The following is a 22,706-nucleotide window of genomic DNA, read 5'->3' on the forward strand; positions in this document are numbered from 1 at the left end:
GCCTTTAGCCTTTAGGATGTTGTCAGCAACATCCTTTATTTGGCTCATTTGGAATGCGAGAAATGTGTTGAACAAGCCTACTTCTGGTTCGATGATCATTGAGTAATAAAAGCCACGAGTTTTGTTTGGATTAAACATAGTGCAAGAAAGCATAACTTAAATTGGCTTTCTTGGTATTCTTCTTCTGATGTTTTCTTAAATTTGGACTTGTAACTATATTTTTTGTTGCTAACCGTTGGCTAGTGCCTTTTACGTAGAATCTTTCTCCGTTCCAAAAAGAAAACCTAGAGTAAGAGGAAGAATGATCTAGCAAGTCGCTAATGTGCATATGATGCTAACACATTCATTATCATATACGGGAATAACATTAAGGTTGGGTAGATCTATTTCCCATTAAAGTGGATAGATCTGGTCGCACTAGAAGTTGATCTTCGTAGGCCCTATGAAATAATAGCCCCTCATAAATTCTTGGATCAATATTATGACCCACCCCCCAACTACTCTACTGATCTCACATAGCTGAATTCTCACGTTCCCATTCTTGCGCTTAAGATTTCACACTAACATACAAGTGATATAACTTTTATTAGCATGGTAAATGATTTTATCGTATCAAAAAGATTATGGCTGTTATAGTAAAATGATGCATAAAGTCATACTTCTAAGGACAAACGTTTATGAACAAAAAATTTCTGGTATGATTTATTTTTATTTTTATTTTTATTTAAACGATGTCTAGAATTTACTATAATGATAATTTTTCCTATTTCAGCAAAAATAGTACTTTAAGTTACTTACGACCCTATAAAAAAATAGCGGTGGTCAGAAAATCAAGTCACTATTGGCTCTATATAAATCCCATAACCTTCATACATTTCTCTTCACCAAAACACCACACACCTCCAATCACTTGAGTAACTGAACCCAGATTTATAACAATGGCGGGTATGTTGATGAAGATGGCCTGTGTGATGGTGGCTTGCATGGTGGTGTTTGCACCCCATGCAGAAGCCGCCGTGTCTTGCGGTCAGGTGGCGAGCAGCTTGTTTCCTTGCCTGACATACCTAAGGAACGGTGGGGCAGTGCCGGATACCTGTTGTGCTGGTGTTAAGGGACTTAACAGTGCAGCTAAATCTACAGCTGACAAGAAAACCGCTTGTGGATGCCTTAAGAATGCTTATAATGCCTTACCTGGAATACAAGCTCCCCTCGCATCTAGCCTTCCCAGCAAATGTGGTGTCTCAATTCCATACAAGATCAGCCCCAATACTGACTGCAACAAGTATGTCAACTTTTAAGATTTATATATCACTAATGAATACACACTCATTACACACTACCCGATGTCCCATAAAAAATGCATTATCTAATTATACAATCAACGATTCTACTATATATGGTAAACTCTTGTAGTCATCCATAACCATCCAAGTTTTGTTTTTACATACATATAACCATTTTCAAATTGCTGATTATTTCACTAGCTGAACTACAATGTGAGTCATGGTTTAAAAATGCTTGATGTGTTTCTTTGATAAAAAAAACATAAGCCACACATTTGAAATCATTTAATGACTTATTTTTTAGTTTTGCTTTAAAAATTTTCTGGAAATGTGATCGTACTGTTCCTAGTTAATTTACTGATATGTTGAATGTACTTACTGTGGAAATTGTAGGATTCGGTAATGAGTAATCTATGGAGGACGAAAAGAAAGATCGAGTGATAAAAGGAGACGAGTTTTCATGTGTTAGATTTTTCGCTTTACCAAATAAATGATATAGGGCGCATTCAGATATGACCCTTTCTAGGCCTGTTGTCCTTTGTATTTGTAGCTCTGTTGTCCTTTATATTTCTAATGTATTTTCCTTCCACAATTTTCATCGTCGACCTTCTAATAGATCTCTCTCTCTCTCTCTCTCTCTCTCTCTCTCTCTCTCTCTCTCTCTCTCTCTCTATATATATATATATATATATATATATATATATATATATATATATATATATATATATACTAGCCGTTTACCCGCGCAAAGCGGCGGGCGACAAATAGTTTATTTCGATAATTAATTTTTTTCGATAGAGAATGATTATTTTCAATTCAATCATTAGTTTTTTTTAGAAACATGTCATATTAAAAATAAAGAAAATTCATGAAATGACCAAATTATAGGGTGTTGAGTATTTATTTGGATGAAAAAAGATCTTGTCAAAACCTTGGAAGAGAAGATTTATAGGAGTTTGTTTAAATTTTAATATTATTTTATTAGTGATTAGTTGTACAATTAGCTTAATGATTTGGACGTCTTACAAAAATATTATTATTTTATTCAATTTATTTTTAGAAATAGTGCGATTTCTTTTATAAGATAGTATATATATATATATATATATATATATATATATATATATATATATATATATATATATATATAGTAGGTGTAATACATGGGTTAATTAAAAAAAAATACTAAAATGTAAACAATAAGTATTATTTAAAATAAAATTTTGAAATAAAGAATGAAGAAAACATATTAATTGTAATTTACTATTGTATTTAATAATTTACATATATAAATATAAGTATTATGTGACTTTTAAATTTTAAAATTTGAAAAAAAAAAATCCTAAATTAACATTTAAATATTATTTATTTAAAAATTTTCATAAAATGACAAATATCAAACTCATTATAGATTGACATATGGCAAAATTATCTTCATTTATTTTAATAGACTACTTTATAACCCATGAGAACCACGATTATAAAACTAATTAAACTTTTATAATAAAAATTTATAATTAATCAGTTATTTTAAATGAGTCATTTTAAATAAATTATTAATTAAAAGATATATCACATTTTTAAAGTTATTATAACTTTAAATTTAACATATAATTAGAAAAAGTAATTTTGAATTTTCAAATGAGTTTTCTAATATATCTACATGACATATGACATAATATTAATTAGGAGTTGTATTAGACTGACACTTGGCAAAAGGAGATTAAAATTATTCGTTTATTAAAATACTAGTTTATAACCTGTGGAAACCACGATCATAAATTAATTAAACTTTTATAGTAAATGTTAAAATTATTAATCAATTATTTTCAATAAATTATTAACTAAGTGATTTTTTAGTTATATAAATTTTATTCATCGATTTAAATAAATATGTAAAATTATATCACTTTATAATTTATATTAATTTTATTTCAATTTTTATTCTAATATTATTAATTTAATGTAATTAGAATGAGAAATTTGAAATTTAAAATGAAAAATCAATAAGTTGGCAAATGACATGCATTAATTAGGAGATATAATATGATGACACATGACAAAAGAAAAATAAAATATGCATTATATATGATGATTAATAGGATGACATCTCATTTTTACGGCCAGAAAATACCGATTTTATTTATGTTTTGTTTGAAAATCAGAGTAACATTTTAAATAAAAGTGTTGTGGAATTTATCCCAAAACAAAATATGATAAAGATTTATCAAAAGCATTTCCATAGAAATGTATTTGATTAAAAAGACTCAGGATGTCATGTTCGATACAGATCATAAGCATAAACAATACAACATAGGCCTTACTACATTATTCCGTATTTACAGGCCAAAAATCTCTTAATCTCCTATCCCAAGACATCACATATATGCTCATGCGCTACTACCAGTAATACAAGAAACTGAGTGGGTCAGGCTTGGGAGCCTGGTGAGCACATAGGGTTTTCAACCCACAATAAATAAGTTTATTAATTTCATCAATCAACAATAACCCGATTACCCATTCCCGTTGTCCTCTCATTACGTCCCTAAACACCTATCATAAGGGACCTAGCCTAAGGGTCATCATCAGGATGGACACTACTACTAAGGGGGTTCCTTAGCAATAAATATCCTTAAGACAACCATGTGGGGGATGGAGTACACCTGGTGAGCACACAGTTCAAATAAACACGCAATTCAAATAAACACATACACGTTGCGAGCCTGCTAGCGTTCCACTGGACTGTCTAGAATAGTCCGTAGTCGTCATCTATACTCCACTAGATGACTAGACCATCAATAACATCTATAACGAGGCCTCTCATCATTTTATTTTGTCACACAACAACTATTACATCTATCCATGTTTTACCTAACACATTTTGTTGATATAAAATACATATACAGTTTAAATCATTAAAACATGTATAAAGTTGTTCATCCAACATAGATAGCAAGTATATAGATAATATGCACACACAACACGTAATTTATATAAAATACTTCATATCTATGTGTAAGCAGAAAGTAACTTTGCACTCACTTGATAAGGTGGTGACTTGGTACTCGGACAACGCTTCTTTTACTTTAAAATAAATTTTTTTTTTATAAAAATAGTTTTTTAAAAATCAAAAAAACAAAAAAAAATGTTTTTATGTATATTGAGTTAATGATTAGCATAGTTTAAGAAAACATGTTTGCTTGGAAAACACATGTGTATCCATTATCTATTTTCGTCGGTAACTAAGTGTTTTGCGGCAAAATAAATGTTTGGCTGAAAATGATTATCTTATTCTTAATTTTTTTTCTCAATTGAACCCTCATATATATATATATATATATATATATATATATATATATATATATATATATATATATATATATATATATATATATATATATATATATAGGGTTAGCTTCATTTGAGATCATTATATTTTATGAGACGGTGAGACGCAATCCTAGTCACTCATTTTGTAGTTAAAAAAACATTTTTAAAATGCAAAATAATTGAAAATTTTCCGAATATAAAATTTTAAATATTATTTTCGTCATTTTTTTATCCGAAAAAAATAAATAAAACAAAGTAAATAAAAATAAAATTACCGTTTTTTTGAAATATCTGTGAAATATTCTAACAAAATATTAGAATATTTTGCATATCTGACAAATCAAATAGAATACTACAATATTCTAACATTTTAAAGATTAAATTAAAATATTTACAATGTAATATTCTATTAAAATATTTCATATATTTAAAAAAACAGAAATTTTTATTTTTGATTCTTTATTTTATTCTTTTATATATTTTTTTAGGTAAATAAAATGATGAAAATAATAATTAAAAAAAATTTCGGATTTTTTCATTTTATTTTGCATTTTAAGTTTATTATTAGATTGTATCTTACGGTCACACAAAATTAACATGGTCTTAAATAAACCTATATATATATATATATATATATATATATATATATATATATATATATATATATATATACACACACACACACGAGTTTTATTAATATCATTTTTTAAAAGCATCTTCAATGACAGAATTATATAATTAACCAATTATTACAAAATAATAACATATGAGTGTATAAGTTTTGTGTTTTTATAATATCGATTGAGCACCATATTACAATTCATTAAACATCTAATTTGGGATGAGCGTAGGCGGGTAACCGTCCTAATTATTTGGAATCAGAACCGGAATCGAAACAGGTGGTTTCTAAAATGTTGGAACTGAAACCGACAGGTAGCGGTTCCAATAGCGGATACGTAGTTCATTAAATTTGTTGAAGTTTTAACACATATAAAAATATATCTATTGTAAACTTACAAGGATGTTATTCGAGAGACCGAATAAAGTATATGATTGTGATATATATATATATATATATATATATATATATATATATATATATATATATATATTGGTTCCGAGTTCCCAAAGGTAGCGGTTCCGTAAAAAAAGAACTATAACCGGAACCGCTTAAGACGGTTCCGGTTCCGAAAGCGGGTATTCAATTTCGTTGCTCATCCGTACATCTATCTCTTCTTTTTACATAATATTTCCTTTTTACCCATTAATTATATTCTGGTTTTAAATTTTTCTTATTTTCTTAACATATAGATTATTTCTATCATAGTTTTTTATTTATGAAACATTCGTATATTAATCTTTAATGATAATTCTTAATTAACGTATTTCTTATCAAATTATAACATGACTAACTATATGAAAAAGTTTTATAAAACATTCTAGATAAATGATGATCTATAAGTTAAATTCATAAATAAATAAATAAATAACAATTGCTAGAACTTATCAATCGGAGAGGTATTTAATTGATGGTCAAAATTAATAAAATTATAAGATGGCAAAAATTTGAAGTCTTATTAAATGTTTACCATCGGAAATACTTTTATGTTGTTTGTCGACCATAAAAAAACAATCTTCTTTTTGAAGACGTGCATGCAAACTACAAACGTTAGATTCACATGTTATTTTATATAAAAGTCAGAAAAAGAAAAAAAAAAAAAAAAAAAAAAAAAAACGTTTTTGTTTTTTGATATTTTTTGAATATATCTAAATGAAATATTGTTACTCTTATCGGATAACATTTTTGTGACATAAAATCCGCATCAACTTTATTATTTTATATTTTGGTTGAAAAACCGATTTAAACTCATTTTATATATATATATATATATATATATATATATATATATATATATATATATATATATATATATATATATATATATATATATATAACTACTATATTATTATACAAACCTTACTATTTCTAAAAATAGATTTGAGACGTCCAAGTGTTTAAGCTTAGAGTACAATTAATTACTACTAAAATAATATTAAAATTTTTAAATGTAAATTAAAAGTACTTAATTAAGTATATCCTTCGTTATGACTCGATAATGACCGATTCATATCACAAATCCAGGACTTACAGTTAGATCCGATTTTGAATTCCAAAATTCCTAATATCTCGCCCACATCTCTTAAATGATGACCACCAATCATCAGTTAACAACCACCACCAAGGTTTGTACTAGGGATGTCAACGGGGGCAATCGGGACGGGAAGTGCATCCCCTGCCCTCGCTCCCGAAATTTCCCCATTCCCTCGTCCCCGCCCCCGTCCCCGAAATGTTTAGCCTTCCTACCCCCGCCCCTGCCCCCGAATCCCCTTTATTACCCCCACCCCCGATAGGTTTTGGGTTGCCTTTTTTTTTTTTTTGCTAAAAGAAGTTGTTATTTAGGCTAAAAGAAGCTATTTTTTAAATAACAAATAATTATTTATAGCAAAATTTTACTTGTTAAAAATAACAAAGTTATGACATCTTAAAAACATTATACTAACAACTTAAAAATATGTTTTTGATGAATTTTAGAAGCTTGAAATCATGCTATTGTTTATTATATTTATATAATTAATATATGTAATTTATTAACGGGGTCTCCATGAGGGTTTCGAGACGGGATTGCCTACCCCCGCCCCCGCCCCCGAAATTAAAACGGGGGTTAACCTTGCCCCCGCCCCCGTCCCCATCCCCGATATTTTTTAAAAATTTCCCCCAAACGGGACGGGGCCCCCCTCGGTAACGGGGTCCCATGGGACTTTTTGACATCCCTAGTTTGTACCTTCGTTTCCCTCACACCCCATTTGATTCACGAAGCCCTAATTGAAAAACGTCCGAACGATAAATTGAAACCCTACTGGTTTGTTCGGAAGAAGATTTGTAGGCGTGCTAATATCTCTCTTCTCTATGTTATTCAATGAAGCACCATTATCATCAGCACAGGACCACCTTACCATCATCTCTCTTCCTCCCTCAATGTAATAGGTAAGTCACCAATCATTTTTTTTTGTTTTCCTTAAAGATAAAATATCCGATTTTGGGTTTTATGTTTTTTCTCATTTGTTGCCAATAGCTTTTATTTAATGTATCTTCTCCTCATCTTGTCGATATTTACATAGGTAAGAGGAGAAATGGTTTATTTCTTGAACTATACATCCTCCTATCACCTCGCGATGAACCAAATTTGGGGCTAAGGGTTATGTATGTTTACTGGATACCATATGTTGAGATAACAAGGATTGTTAATGCATGGGACCGAATGTGGTAAAAAAGTTTTGCTGAATCTTTGCATTTTGTTGCATAAATGGCAAGGTAAGGAATTGTAGTGGGGGTGAGGCGGATTGAAAAAATTACCGGAATATGGAATTTATGGTGAGTTTTGGGAGGTTAGAAGGTTCATGTATCCCTCATATCCCGCAAAACCTAATGGAGTGGATGTGTTTGTCTTCGGAGGAGGGGTATTCGGGTTTTGATCCATAATGGTTTTTTTTTGAATGATAATAAAAGAAATAGATATAGATATAGAGAAATGGAAGTGTAAAATGATATATATATATATATATATATATATATATATATGTATATATATATATATATATATATATATATATATATAGTTTAAAAAAATGAAGTAGTCAATTTTTTTTTTTTACATTTCACCGTTTTTAAGCGGTAATATTACCGTTTTTCAACGGACAAAGAAAATGCAACGGTCGAAAATATGGTGTTACCATCCGTTACCATCGTCACGCATCTTGGCGTAACACCCAATAACGGGGCCCTGGGGCGGTGTTTTCCGCGTTATGGCGTCGTTATGGGCAGCCCACGTCAGATAATGCCCTTATGGCGTTGCCCACACCCGACTAGTAATGCTTGAAATTATTATAGATTCTAACATTTTAATACAATTTTAGTATTTGGAACGAATTGTAACACTACAGTCAGTTGATTCTCAATCATCCAACAGACTATATATTATGCTGAAGATAGGTCTGACCCTGTCTAAGTTTCTCTTCTATTTTAAAACTAATTAATTGCACTTACTTTTGTATGTTATGCTATCTGAAAGATGTTTTACCTATTCCTATATCTGATAGACCTTCAATATATGAAAATATTTAGATCTAAAATGATGGAATGGTTGGTGCTGTTTTTTTCATCTGGTAAATCTTTTATGAATTATTTTATATGCTTTTGTCAACATTAGAAAGAAAATATTCATCTTTTTAAACCTTTTAATTATTCTTTGTAGGTAAACACCAATGCTGGCATTGCACCTCCACCATCACATTATTGGCAGGTAAACCATCATCTATTACTATCACTTAATCTAGACCAACTTAGGTCTAAAATTTGACACCTTCCTTTGTACAGTGGAGAATGTAATATGCATAACTTGCTTTTTCCCTTTAATATAAACTTTTATAATCTTTTTTATATGGTAAGTGAATATAATAAAACACTATCAAAATGGTGAATTTTATGTAAATAAATGGAAATAGCATTCCCCTATCGTAAATTCGTCATTCAATCTTGACATGTAAATGGTATGAATTTTATGTAAATGTGCTCCCCTGCTGGCAATCTGGAAAACTGATAATTATGGGTCATGTTTCGAAGATCTACTATAGTTTTCAGTATTTTAACCCTTCTATCTAAATATTTTTTGTATGGCCTAGCTTAGCGGTCAAGTTTTTGTTATAACCAAAGTCAATCTTATCAAATTCCAAGGTTAAAATATGGTTTTTATGTTGGATTTCAAGCATAGATGGTGTTTTGGGGAAAATGAAATAAAATTTCCCATTTTTAATGTCTTTCATCGAGGTAATTTTGGGTCTATTTTGGCATACCCTTTTTAATAGCATTGTACTCTAAAAGAAAAAATAACAAATAGAATTACAAGGTTAGGTTGATTTTTTACATCAGTCAATTTTGGTTTTATTCTGTTACTCTTAGGTGTATTCTGAAATACCTAAAATTCCCTTTACTGATGTTTTGATTTTGATTTGTAGTATGTAGTTGGATCCGATGAAAAGTACGGTCACAAACAAGTTGGAAGCTTAGCTTATCCAGTTTCAATGAGTAAAATTATATATTACATGTGAATTATATTAAGAATTTTGTTTATATAAATTAAGATAACTAGAAAAGATTCCCCATGCTATGCATGGGTTGGAGAATTCATTGGTTTCAGTTTTTCTAGGGAGTGAAAGTGGAAGGTAAAGTGAATGACGAATACTGTCATATATATAACATTGTGAAAACAGATAATAGAATTATATAGATTATTTATTTACATACTATTTTGGTTTTGTATCCTCTCTGGTACTACAAGGAGATCAAAAAATTCACCAATCATTTGCATACTTCCAGTCATTGAATAAGAAAAAACCTGGCATGGATTCCAGCAAGCTGTTGGAAATTCAATCTCTTGTAGTTGAAAGTTGTGGAGTATAAACTCCGAAAAAACCATTGACATGTAAATTTTTGCATCTTCCATCTATAAATAAGAATAAGTAATGAACTAACTCACACCATCAACTGTATTGCATCCTTCAAAGTTATTTGAGCTGCTTCTTTTGCCTGTTAATCGCAAAGTTTAACTTTATATTTTAGATACTTTATTGTTGTTATGAATCCATGTCAAAAGAACAAACAATTTTAAGCACTGTTGCTGAAATCCAACATTCCAACCTCATCAAGAAGTTCTTCATAACCACCAGGAGACGACACATCAAATGGAATCGGAGAAGAAACTGACTTAACACCAAACTCAACGTCTCTACGAAGTAGATGGAAGTAAGATATTATAAAATGTCGAAAGTGAAAGTAGAATGCTACAGATTTTTCTTAATATGCCTTTTTTACTCATCTCAAAGTCAATAATGAAGGTAATTTGGTCATTTTAATGAAAAAGGAAGACTCGTTGGACTGAATTTCTTCCACCCATCCCTAAGTATAATGAAATATGTTAAATGCAGTGTACTTTTACACAAACTTAATGTACTTACAATATAATGGCATAAAGATGACTCGAATGTGATAAAGAAATTCATTTTGTATGAATTTTTGCAAGCACAATCTTGCCCTGCAACATAAATTTGTTAAGAACACAAGAAAACAAAAATAACCGGAAGATATAAAATATAATTTTGTAGTTTTATCGAATTTGAACTATAATGGTAAGATTTTTTAGCATTAGGAAAGAGAAATCATCTATTACTTTTCCATTTATCAACAACCATGACCATTATTCATCTCATTTCGTAACATGCAAACCTAACCAACTAAGGGCGATTTGGTAATTTTTGATACTGATAGAACTGGATAAATTTTTGTACCAGAGTTATTTAGTGGATTGAAACCAAGAACACTTGAAAAAGGCAATGCATGTTGATAAAAAATAACCCCGACAATTAGCAAAACACGATTTAGATGATCACTTTAATCAAATACAAACATTTACACGATGCTTTTGTCAAATATAAACATTTACATGAGGTTTTGGTCAAATATACATGACAATTTGATCAAACAGAAAATTTAAATGAAAAAAAGTAAACATAAAAACTAAGTCCAAGTTTGCTGATGCTTCTATCAACCAAATTAACACAAAAAATTACATAAACCACCTATCAACCATTTGTCAATATGCAATATCTATATCATAAATGACAAAAAGTTAAATAACCAGGATTCAATTGTAGCATAACACGACAAAGGAAAACAATATTTATAAAAAAAAATCGATTACATGAAGATATAGAGTTTGGATTGTACCTTTCGATTGTCAATTTCAAAGTAACCCGATTGCTGTTTGCATATTAATTAAGTTGGCATGTCAGGTCCATACAGGTTTGACTTCTTAACTTCAAACGAAGCTGATCTACCACCTTCAAACCAATATCAACCTGAAACATAAATACGAAAGAAATAAATACAAACTTATTATCAAACATTTTTTAGAATAAATGTGCAAATACAAAATAATGACTTCTTTTACTTATAAATAGCAAGATTATTCTAAATTTCATTTTAACTCTATATGTCCTTCCATGAATGACCAATACTCAATGATTCAACAAAACCACATATAGGTGAACAAAATTTTCCAAAAGACTGCAGCAACTCAATTCATTTGCAAAAGAAAATTACCACACAGGGGATCAAGCTAAAACAAAATCGAAAGTTCCACCATGTAAGTACATCAATCTGATCACCCTCCTATATCACCCGAAGGCAAGTGATAGAATTAAGTAAACAGGGCTGAAACCATAACTGTAGGTTTGATTCAACTTTACCAGGTAGAAAAACTGCTAACCAGATTTTTGGTTGAGGATTTTTGTCAAGCAGCTGGTGTTCGGGAAAAAAAAAAGAAGCACAAACAACATAAAGTTATATTCCATAATTGAATCCCTATTCTAATAACAAAGGTCAAATCCAAATAAACAGTAAATTACCACAATATAAGAATTTCACACCTTTAAAATCAATAAGATTCAAAAACACTAAAAAATTGTGAAATTGAGAAACAAATGGTGGTAGTAAGAATGAAAAACTCACTTGTCTCTTAATCATGCCAAAACCAAAGGAATTTCGTGGATATGTGTTGCTCTCATTAATCTAAGAAGTATTCTTGATGTTTCATCTCTGTCTTGAAGCCCCGTCAATGGCTGAGTCGGATTTTGGTGGGCACCTGTGTTCTTCTCCATGCTTATAGCTAAGTAAAACGATGAAATTTCTATTGAAATTGATGAGAAATCAGAAGCAGAGAGAAAGGCAGCTAATTTGATTGCAGAAAATGGAAGTGAGACCATATACACGAAGGTGGTCGTGTGTCATATCCTCTTGTATTGTTTCCCTTTTCTGGTTCTGTCATACCCTTTCAGATTGCTTCAATTTCGAAATCCAGAACCAAGTCACCAAGGTTTTTTTTTTCCAATCAAAAGGTACCCAGACAGAAGTAAAGTTCCCTAAAAACCCCTGATCCTGGAAACTTAGGGCAAACCATAGCCGACTGTAGGATTGTTGATCAGATATCCAAAGGAAGATGTGAAGAATCGGAATCACAAAGTCGACAAAGTTTTGAGGAACACTAAATCGACCCCTAAGATTGTTGTTGTTCGTCTTCCTGGTTATCGGTGTACCCATGTGGAAGGCAGGTGAAATAGAACAAAGAAGAAAAGATAAGGGGTATCGAATGGAGGGTAAATGAGCATTTACCTTTAGTCGATTTTTGTTGGATGATATCTATGGCGGTGACGGTGCAGCAAGTGACTGGGTGAGGGAGGCGATGGAGGGACCAAATCTGGTCTACTTAAAAATTTAGGCGTAAGGGAAAAATCAGCAACCCATAAAAGATACGTGCCAAAACTGTGAAACGATAGAAAGAAGAGACGGTTGTTGACGAAAGCCGAAATTTGTGTGGCAAAAATCCTAAATGGTAAGACTTTAAGCCAAAATCCTAAACAGTGAGACTTTACTGTTCTTAAGTGTCCTCTCAATTTATTATATATACTAGGTGTGAGACCCATGTATTACATGAGTTTATTTAAAAAAATTAAATATAAAATTTTAACAATTTGAAAACTTTAAATTTATAAGAAAAATAAGAATTTTTTTGAATTATTAAAATTAATGAGGCTTTAATGCATTAGATACATTACATATATAAACCATTTTCTAATAAATACCTTACATATATATATTACATTATATATGAAATGTGGATTTTAATTTAATAAAATAAAAAAATACAATAAAATGACAAGTGGAAAATAGAAAAAATTAAAATTTCTAGAAAATGTCATGTGTCCAAATGAATGAGAAGAGGACATGTGACAAAGTGATTTTCATTTATTAGGGTAGATAATAATATTAAAGAATATATGTTTTGAGTGTGAAAGATTAACGATACTTGGAGTTGATGACATAATTAGATTTGTGACATACAAAGAAAGTATTCTATAAAAGGTTTTAATATTTTTTCTTATGTTACCATAATAGCATCTCAAGAACAACATACTGATGATAAAATAATTACATACATATTCGTAATATTATATAATTTTAGTAGGCATAACTGATAAATTAAATTCAGTCTTCCAAGATTTTCACTATAGGGAAAAAAAATCCAAGACATGCGATTATAAGCTTAAATGTAATGCTTGAACCCTTGCAAAGAGCTGCTTCTGTATAATACTCAATACTGAGCATGATAATGACAAACTTGAAGAAGATGTTTAATCCCTTATATAAAAACCATTTATATAAAAACCATTTCTTAGTTAGATTGATCTTTAATTTCATGTTTTATTATGTTTAGTTTTGTTTTTTTAGTTATCCATGCTTATTGTAATTTTTCTAACAGATATGGTTGAGATCTCACTTTTTCTCTCTTTTCATGTTTGTCTTAAATTTAATTGTTAATTTGTTACCTTTTTTTTCATATATTTGTGTTTATTGTTCAAATTATACATATCATTTTTGTAGTTATATGAAACTGAATTCCACCGGTTGGTTTGGAAAACAAGTTTTCATTTGTTAGTCATTAAATTTTACAAATTAAATGAGTCAATCTCCTAATGATTAATCGTTTATATTATTGTTACGTAAATCAAATTCAACATAATATTTGACTGTTTTAAAAAACAAATTTTCGTCAATGAGCATATTTGGGAAAAAATATTACATGCTTTAAAAAACGAAATGTGAAAAGAAGTTATTTGAAGAAAGGAAACTAATTATCGATTGGAAAGTATTTTCCAAAAGGAAACTAATTTTCACATGTTCTTAAAAACCCTAAACCCTAAGAGCTTTATAATTGCGTAGAAATTTGGGATACGATGTATGTTCTTTGGAAGATGACATGTTTCCAAATAAAACTAATCGCCGAAAAAAGCTAATTTCCGGATAAAGCAATTTGTCACCACCGCTTTGCGCGGGTAACGGTTAGTATATATATATATATATATATATATATATATATATATATATATATATATATATATATATATATATATATATATATATATATAGGGTAAGGTTCAATAGAGAACCATAATTAACCAAGGAACCAATTTTTTTTTCAACTTTTAGAACTTATTTTTTATAAAATAAACTAGAAATACAGAAATTCATAATTTTTTATCCTTTTTTCAATGATATAAAATTCGAATTTTTTTTTACATTAAATTCACAATGTGAATCTTCGAAAATTCACAACGTGAATCCGGATTCACACGGTGAATCCGAAAAATATTTTTCACATTCACAATGTTAATATATGAATTCATATTCACAATTATGGTTCTCTATTGAACTTTTCCGTGTATATATATATATATATATATATATATATATATATATATATATATATATATATATATATATATATATATATATATATATATATATAGGGAAGGGTTATATGAAAAATATGACAACAACTACTTAACCAATGAAAACATGAATTACACAAATGGTTCATATGGTTTGGTATAATTTGTGTAGATGATCCGTAACTTCTATTCTAAAAAATATGGTTGTTTCAATTGTAATTGTATTCTTAAACCCATGATAAAGAAGTTACAACATCAAGAATTTGTAATTTACAACTTCAGTTTGCATGAATGTTACATAAAAGTTAATTTAAAGAATTAATGGAAGTTAACTTACACTTCCGTTTTAAACCCATGAATTTCGATTGACATATTTAAGAATGAATACAAATCTCAAGAATTTGTAATTTATGACTTCCGTTTTAATTCAAAGTGCTTAAATAATAATATCAAGCATTAATATAGAAGTTATATTATCTTCATCCTAAAAAACCGTTGTACAATATAGGATATTTAAGTTAAAATAAATTACACGGTTATTTTAACCGTTTTATATTTTGAACAATAATATTAATTGACATCAACTCATCTTCCTTATTAATAGAATTAAATATAATTATTCATTTAGTATTATTTTTAACAATTATTATGATTGATTAACTATATTTTTACTTATGTGATCATTTTTTAATTTCAATAATAATGTTCATTTAAATACAATTTATTTGTAGCTAAATGTAATTTATAATTTGATATTATCATTTAAAATTATTATTCATTAATTTTAAACAACTTATTATTAATAATAAGTTAAAGAGACTCTTAAAAAACACTTAATATTAGTATTAAAATGTTAAAGATACACTAAATAATAAAAGTGATAAGATAGATAATTTGCAGTTCAAAAGAGACTTAAATGGATAATATGACATATCCATGATTTTTAATTAATTGTTGTTTTGAAGCAACACGAACATACAAACATATATACAATAGTTAATTAAATATTATATATATATATATATATATATATATATATATATATATATATATATATATATATATATATATCACCTTCCATAACATATGATCAATAACATGAATCTAATCTAATTTATATTAAAATTTCAACCACAACATACAATGATATTCTTAAAAGAATACTTAAACCAAGAAAATACAAAAAAAAAAAAGATAAAATAAATTAAAATAAATTAGTATATAACAAACTTACAAATTAAAAATTTCAACATAATAACATGCCTCGAAAAAGTGTCCAAAACCCTCAAACCAACACAAAAAACTTTAAAGTTGTTTTCTTTATGAATTTTGTATGTGATTTTTATTTGTGTGTCTACTCAAAGAGATTGACCTTTTTATAATAGATATCCATAAATTGTTTATTAAATATAGACAAAACTGCAAAAATGGTTCCTGTGGTATGCATTTTTTGGGGTTTTAGTCCAAACCACGACTTTTTTGGATTGGTGGTACTTTTGAGCTAGTTTCGTTGCGTTTTTGGTCCCTCCAAATAGTGAAATGACTGTAATACCCTTGGGGTATTTATTTTCTATTTTTCTTTCATTTTTTTAAATCTAATACTAATTTATTTATTTTAATAATAAAAGAATAAGAAGGGGCCCACCCTCTCTCTCTCTCTCTCTCTCTCTCTCCACCCAAGAAGCGACCTTAAGTTCATTTTCTCCATCCAGTTCACCCAATTCTAGCCCTTAAACATTAAATATGTTTGTAAACAAAAAATGATAAATGCCCATCCCAGATTGAATCAAGTACACACGTGAGAAGAAACATCTTGGCATCGGAAATTAAGGAAAAAAGTGTAAACCCCATTGTAAGGGTTTCAATTGTTGAATAGATCAAACAATAATTGATCGAAAGAGAAAAGAGGATCAGAGTATAGCTTGGGATTCGAGTCTCCGATGGAAGCAACCCTAACAAACCCCTATACAAATCGATTTGTCATCCCTAACAAAACCACGTAGAATCCATCGATTGTAACTTCTACTTTTCCATGTCTCTATTTGTAAAGAAAACTCATCGCCCCCTCAAATCGGAAAGCGAGTCAACCACAACCAACCTTCCCTTTTGTGATCTCACCTTGCCAGCTTCACTTCAGCCACAACCCCCATTGACCATCGTTGCCCACCAGTGCATTGCATCTTCTCTGCCTCACATCCCTAACTATGCATATCGATGTGTCTTTGTGTGTATACAACCCTAAACCCCTAACTCTGCGAGATTGACGTAGGTTTGACTTCACTGCTTCAAGATGATGGATTGAAAGGGAAAAGGAACGACTAAAAGGGAAAGAAAGAAGGAGATGGTGGGTGGGGATGATGGTTGGTGATTCTAATGTTGACCGATGTAAGAAGGTATATGTAATGGTTTGACAATTCTGATGATTGGTGATGGCAAAATGATGGTTGTTATATGGTATTGTAATTTAGTGGTGTATGGTGGTTGACGTCTGTTTTGATCATGGTTCCTCTTTTTCTCTTTTTCAATTCAACATTTGTAGTAAAAATCTCAAGAACAGAGGAATTTCCCTCCCAAATGCAATAATGATGCTTCATGGCTGTTCTTGTTCTTGAAATTGTTGTTCTTTATGGTGGCTAAATAGTTGCAATTGAAACCTGGCTTTAATTACAATAGTTGATGTTAGCTTGAAATCTGGTGTTTTTATTTAGAAATAGCATCGTACCAATGGCGGGCAACGACAGTGGCAACTGGTGGTGCTCGCTTCGGCGACTCCCGCTGCTTCTGTACATTTCTTCCGACGAGGTCGGCGCGTGAGACACGATGGGAGGAAGAAGTAAGGGTCGGGGATGTTTGGGGTTGCTGTACTCGAAAAAATAAACACGGTGGTGGTGAGTTTTTACCATGTCAGCGTGGAGTGGCGGAAGGAGCTGCTTCGGTGGCCGACAACGGTGGTCCGTGGTTGTAAGTGAAGAAGAAGGAAGGGAAATGTTGGTCTGATGAGGTATGTGTGTGAGAGAGAGAGAGAGAGAGAGAGAGAAAGAGAAGTGGACCCTTTTATTATTAAAATAAATAAATAGATATTATATTTAAGAAAAATCAAAGAAAAATAAAAAATAAATACCCCAAGGGTATTACAGTAATTTCAATTTACTGAGGGACCAAAACTGCATGTAAACTAGCTCAAAAGGATCATTAATCCAAAAAAGTCGAGGCTTGGACTTAAACCCTAAAAAAATGCATACCACAGGGACCTTTTTTGCATTTTTGTCTTAAATATATTATATAAGTTATAGAACATTTAAATTGTTAATCATTATCAAAAGACTTTTGAGTGGTATTCCTTAACATAGGAGGTTTCAAATGCATGAGGTGTTTTGCTGATTTTTGTGGGGTTTCAAATGCATGAAGTTCAAAGAAAAAATGCATCATTTATATATATATATATATATATATATATATATATATATATATATATATATATATATATATATATAAATTTCAAGAAACATTCGATGTTAATTAGTTGGTGAACTGGGGTTAAAGAACCAATATGTTAGGGGGATTAATCGGACACCTTAAATTGCTAATTTGTTGAATTTTAAAAATTAAATATGACTAATATAATAAAAGTTTGTAAATACTACTAATCCTCCCTAATAAAAAAAATGATTTTTGCATTTGTCAATTTTTTCATAATTTTCAATGTTTTTCTCTTACTCTTTAAAAATGGCATTTGTACTTTTGTATCATGATTTTTAATTTTTTTTAAACAATTTATGTTGATTAAAATGTGTATAATCCGGATTTAGCATTTAAATTACTCTCTTTTGTCTTTTATAAATCCTTATTTGCTCCCGTATCCATTTATATCTTCTTAAATTGCTCAAGAATTTTCCAAAATCTCTCACTGTTTCTTAATCGTCGTTCAATTTCAACCTCATAATTACCTCTCTTATATGGATTTCAAATTAGAAGTTGATCAATCACCCGGTGTTGCTGTAGGACTACAGGTTTTCTTCTTCTTCTTCTTCTTCTTCTTCTTCTTCTTCTTCTTCTTCTTCAATTATTTGTCATATATACCTTCTTTACTCCGATCTTCTTATATATCCGTTTATGATTTTTGACTCCCATTCCTATCGACTTCAAGTTAGGGGCGGGTGACTACATTTCACAAAGTCTTTTTGTATGTCTTTTTGTACTTCTTCATATATGTTTGCATTATCCTGTGTCTGGTTTGCATTTTGTGATTTGGAATGACCTCCTCTCTCCCAAGTGAAGAACGTGGCCAAAGATAGCAGAAACGATGAAGATCCGGTATGTGGCTAAATAACATGGTTGCTTAATGTCTTTGATTAATGTCATTTTTTGCATTTTTTTTTTATTTTAAACTTTTGTCTTTTTATCTACAAACATGTGTATATGACATAGAAACATATATAGTTTTTGCTAATGTTAATGTTTGAATTTTTTGTTTTTGTCTGTTGATTTATTGTTGGTTGGATATCACAAACTTACGTATTTACTTTGAAACAGATTATGGATTGTATGGTTTTAATTTACCAAGCTAAGTTAACTATTGTTATTATTGTTAATGCTCTTTTATCCTATCATCGATGTTTGAGAACCTTGAGCCTTGATTAGTATTTGGTTACACGTGGGAATCGGGTTACCACAAATATGCTAAGATATTAAACGCATCGAAGGCAATAAAGATGATGGATAAACTAAGAGAAGCAACGAAGAAAAAAAAACACAATTGCTCCCAAATTTAGGATGTTGTTGGTTTTTACATATTTAGCCAATAATATTTTATTTTACTCTTGGTTTATCTAGGTAAATTTTATTTTTTGCAGATTTAGTCAATAAGCAGTGCAATTTTAATTATTTGAATTATGTTTTATGACCTCATACATGTTCAATATATATATATATATATATATATATATATATATATATATATATATATATATATATATATATATATATATATATATATATATATATATATATATATATTGAACATGTATGAGGTTTAACAAATGTCAAATCACCTAGAAGGGCTTAGAGAACGTATAGGGGTAGAAATGTCAAAGATTGGTAAACATGGTGGTCAAGGTAAAGTTCACATACACTTAAATAGGATGATGAATCTTGGCGTTAAATGTCAGAAATACCATAAACCAAAAATGATATTTTAGACGTAATCATTCACTTAGTTTTTTAAGGTAATTTTTTTTAATGTTTGTATGTTATGATTTCTTGACAGACTCTTCCACCACTACTAGAAAAAGATGTATTAGCAATGGAAAAATCCGTCAGAGATAACGACGGTTTACCAACAGATCTCCAACAGATTAAGGACTTATTGTGTCGATCTTAGCAACCACTTTCTAACAGTTTATCGACCAGAGTAGAAAGAAAAAGATTTCGCATGTTGGTAAATCGTAAAAGAAAGAAAAGATTCCAACGAGAATTGAATAGTGGACCCGCTTATTGATCCCACCACTTAAACGAATACTAAATTTGTAAACCCGACCCATTTTTTTCAACTAAAACCTAATTTACCCTTTCATGATCTAATACGCTTCGCCACCTCTGACCCATCGCACACCTCTAACCCATCGCACACCTCTAACTCATCGCACACTATCTCCGACCATCGCACACCACTGTGCACTATTATCATCACCGTTCTCAGGATAATGAGTGGTGATGAAGATCACGGTGGCTCTGAGGAGGAATTTCTGTGGCGGTAGCGGTGGCGAAGGTACTTGTGGTCGTGACGTATCATGTCGATCGAACTTCGACGGGTTTCGATTCTCGTCGGAACATAAAGAGAAGCTTCCTTGAGGAGGTTTCCACGACTGCCTTGGGGTTTTAGGTAAAGTTTTTCAGTTATACCTTTCCCATTATGTGTTGATTCTGATTGATGTATTTGAATATCTCTTTTGTTTGTTAATTTATAATCTTATCGATTTGTTTTGTTTGTTTTTTTATGCTACTGATTTCTTCCAAATGGTAGTGCTTGGATTCCTAATATAGTTGAAGTGATTACAAAAGTTGCTACCAATGAACGCAATAGTAGTTTGGTTGACCAAAAGTTGATTGATGGTCCAAATGCAAATGAAAGAGGGAAAGTGTTCATTCCTCTCATCGTAAAATTTTAAGTAAGTTGCTTCTTTGAAATTTTGGGGATGTATATGAATCAAACAAAAGGAAAGGAAAAGGGACCCTACACTAGTGTTCTCTCTACATACTCTCTTTAGAACACATAAGTGTGGTTGTGCTTTGGGACAATGAAGCCATTTATGACATCTATAGAAGATCATTAGACATTGAGAGACCTACATACACCAACTTAAACAAATTAATCTCTCAAATCATATCATCTTTAACAACTTACCTATGTTTTGATAGAGTAACTAACGTTGATATCACATAATTTCAAACAAATCTTGTCCCATACCCATGTATCCATTTCATGCTTTCCTCATATTTCGTTGTGATCTCAGCTGAAAAAGCATACCATGAGCAATTATCAATTCCTGAAATCACAAATGCACCATTTAAACCTGCAAGCATGATGGCTAAATGTGATCCAAGGCATGGAAAGTGTATGGCTTGTTGTTTGATGTATCATGGTGATGTTGTCCTTAAAGATGTAAATGTTGTTGTTTCAACGATTAAAACCAAAAGAATTGTTCAATTTTTTGACTGGAATAAATTAATTCGCCATGGTTAAAGTTAATTTTAATTAGAATATAAATAAAAATATCTAGAAACTTTTGTATTAATTTTTAGGTGCCTAACTAGTTTCAAGTGTGGAATCAATCACCAACCACCAATAGTTGTTCTAGGGGCTGATCGTGCTAAAGTTCGAAGAGTAGTTGGCATGATAAGCAAAAGCATAGCTATTGTTGTTGCTAGGCATTTCTACATTGGTATAACTCAGATTATGAATATTCTTATAGACCGGTAGGTGTAGAATAATTGTATATGAGAAATTGATTAAGAACAAAATTAATCAATGTAATGAACTCAGAAAGTAAATAAGACTTTGAAGTTTCTATTACTCTCAGTAAGCTTGATTACAAAACATAGACTACGAAATCTGGAAAACTCGTTAGTCTAAACCAAAGCTCAGTCCCTATTTATAGGGAACATGAGAGTACAAAAAATACTAAGTCTGGAACCTTTACACTTCGTACAAAAGAGACTTAGTAAATACATTACATACGAAAATAGAATAAACACTATTCGACTCTTTACAAGACTTCGACCCTTACAATCTCCCCCTTTGTAAACAAGTTGAACTACTCAATTAGTGAGAATCTGAGCAGCTAAGTGCATCATCCTTCGTATCTCAGAACACCATGTTAAAACCTTCTTTAACTCCTTCTTGTCACCATCATTGTTCTTTGAGCAGTTGTTCATACGTACAATAAAGTTCGTATATTGTGACGTTGTATATCTTTCGATCTTAGCAACTTGAAAAAGAAATCTTTTAGCCTTCCCTTTAGTGTCCTTCCCAGCAAACACCAAACCAAATGGTTTTAAACATATCTCTCCATCAACATACTTTTTCAACTCAGCTTGTGTCTTCGAAAGTTCCATTGCAACAGATACTTTCCTATCCATACTCGAAGCCAACTCTTCATCAGTCGGGGCAAGACAATCATAATAATTGTCAAT

The 22,706-nt window shown here is 30.3% G+C and overlaps 1 protein-coding gene and 1 pseudogene across 1 annotated transcript; both read left to right on the top strand.

Moving 5' to 3' along the window:
• Positions 1 to 861: 861 nt before the first annotated feature.
• Positions 862 to 1,875, top strand: LOC145054856 (non-specific lipid-transfer protein 1-like). Its single transcript, XM_079003117.1, has 2 exons — positions 862 to 1,282; positions 1,677 to 1,875. The coding sequence occupies exons 1-2, from the start codon at positions 939 to 941 to the stop codon at positions 1,684 to 1,686; spliced, it is 354 nt and encodes a 117-aa protein (XP_078859243.1). The 5' UTR covers positions 862 to 938; the 3' UTR covers positions 1,687 to 1,875.
• Positions 1,876 to 21,214: 19,339 nt separating this feature from the next.
• On the top strand, positions 21,215 to 21,993 carry LOC145050716 (tubulin alpha-3 chain pseudogene; annotated as a pseudogene).
• The last annotated feature ends 713 nt before the right edge of the window (positions 21,994 to 22,706 follow it).

The sequence above is a fragment of the Lactuca serriola genome, chromosome 5 (genome assembly GCF_051521515.1).
Source record: "Lactuca serriola cultivar US96UC23 chromosome 5, Lser_US96UC23_V15, whole genome shotgun sequence".
In the NCBI taxonomy this organism is placed as follows: domain Eukaryota; kingdom Viridiplantae; phylum Streptophyta; class Magnoliopsida; order Asterales; family Asteraceae; genus Lactuca; species Lactuca serriola.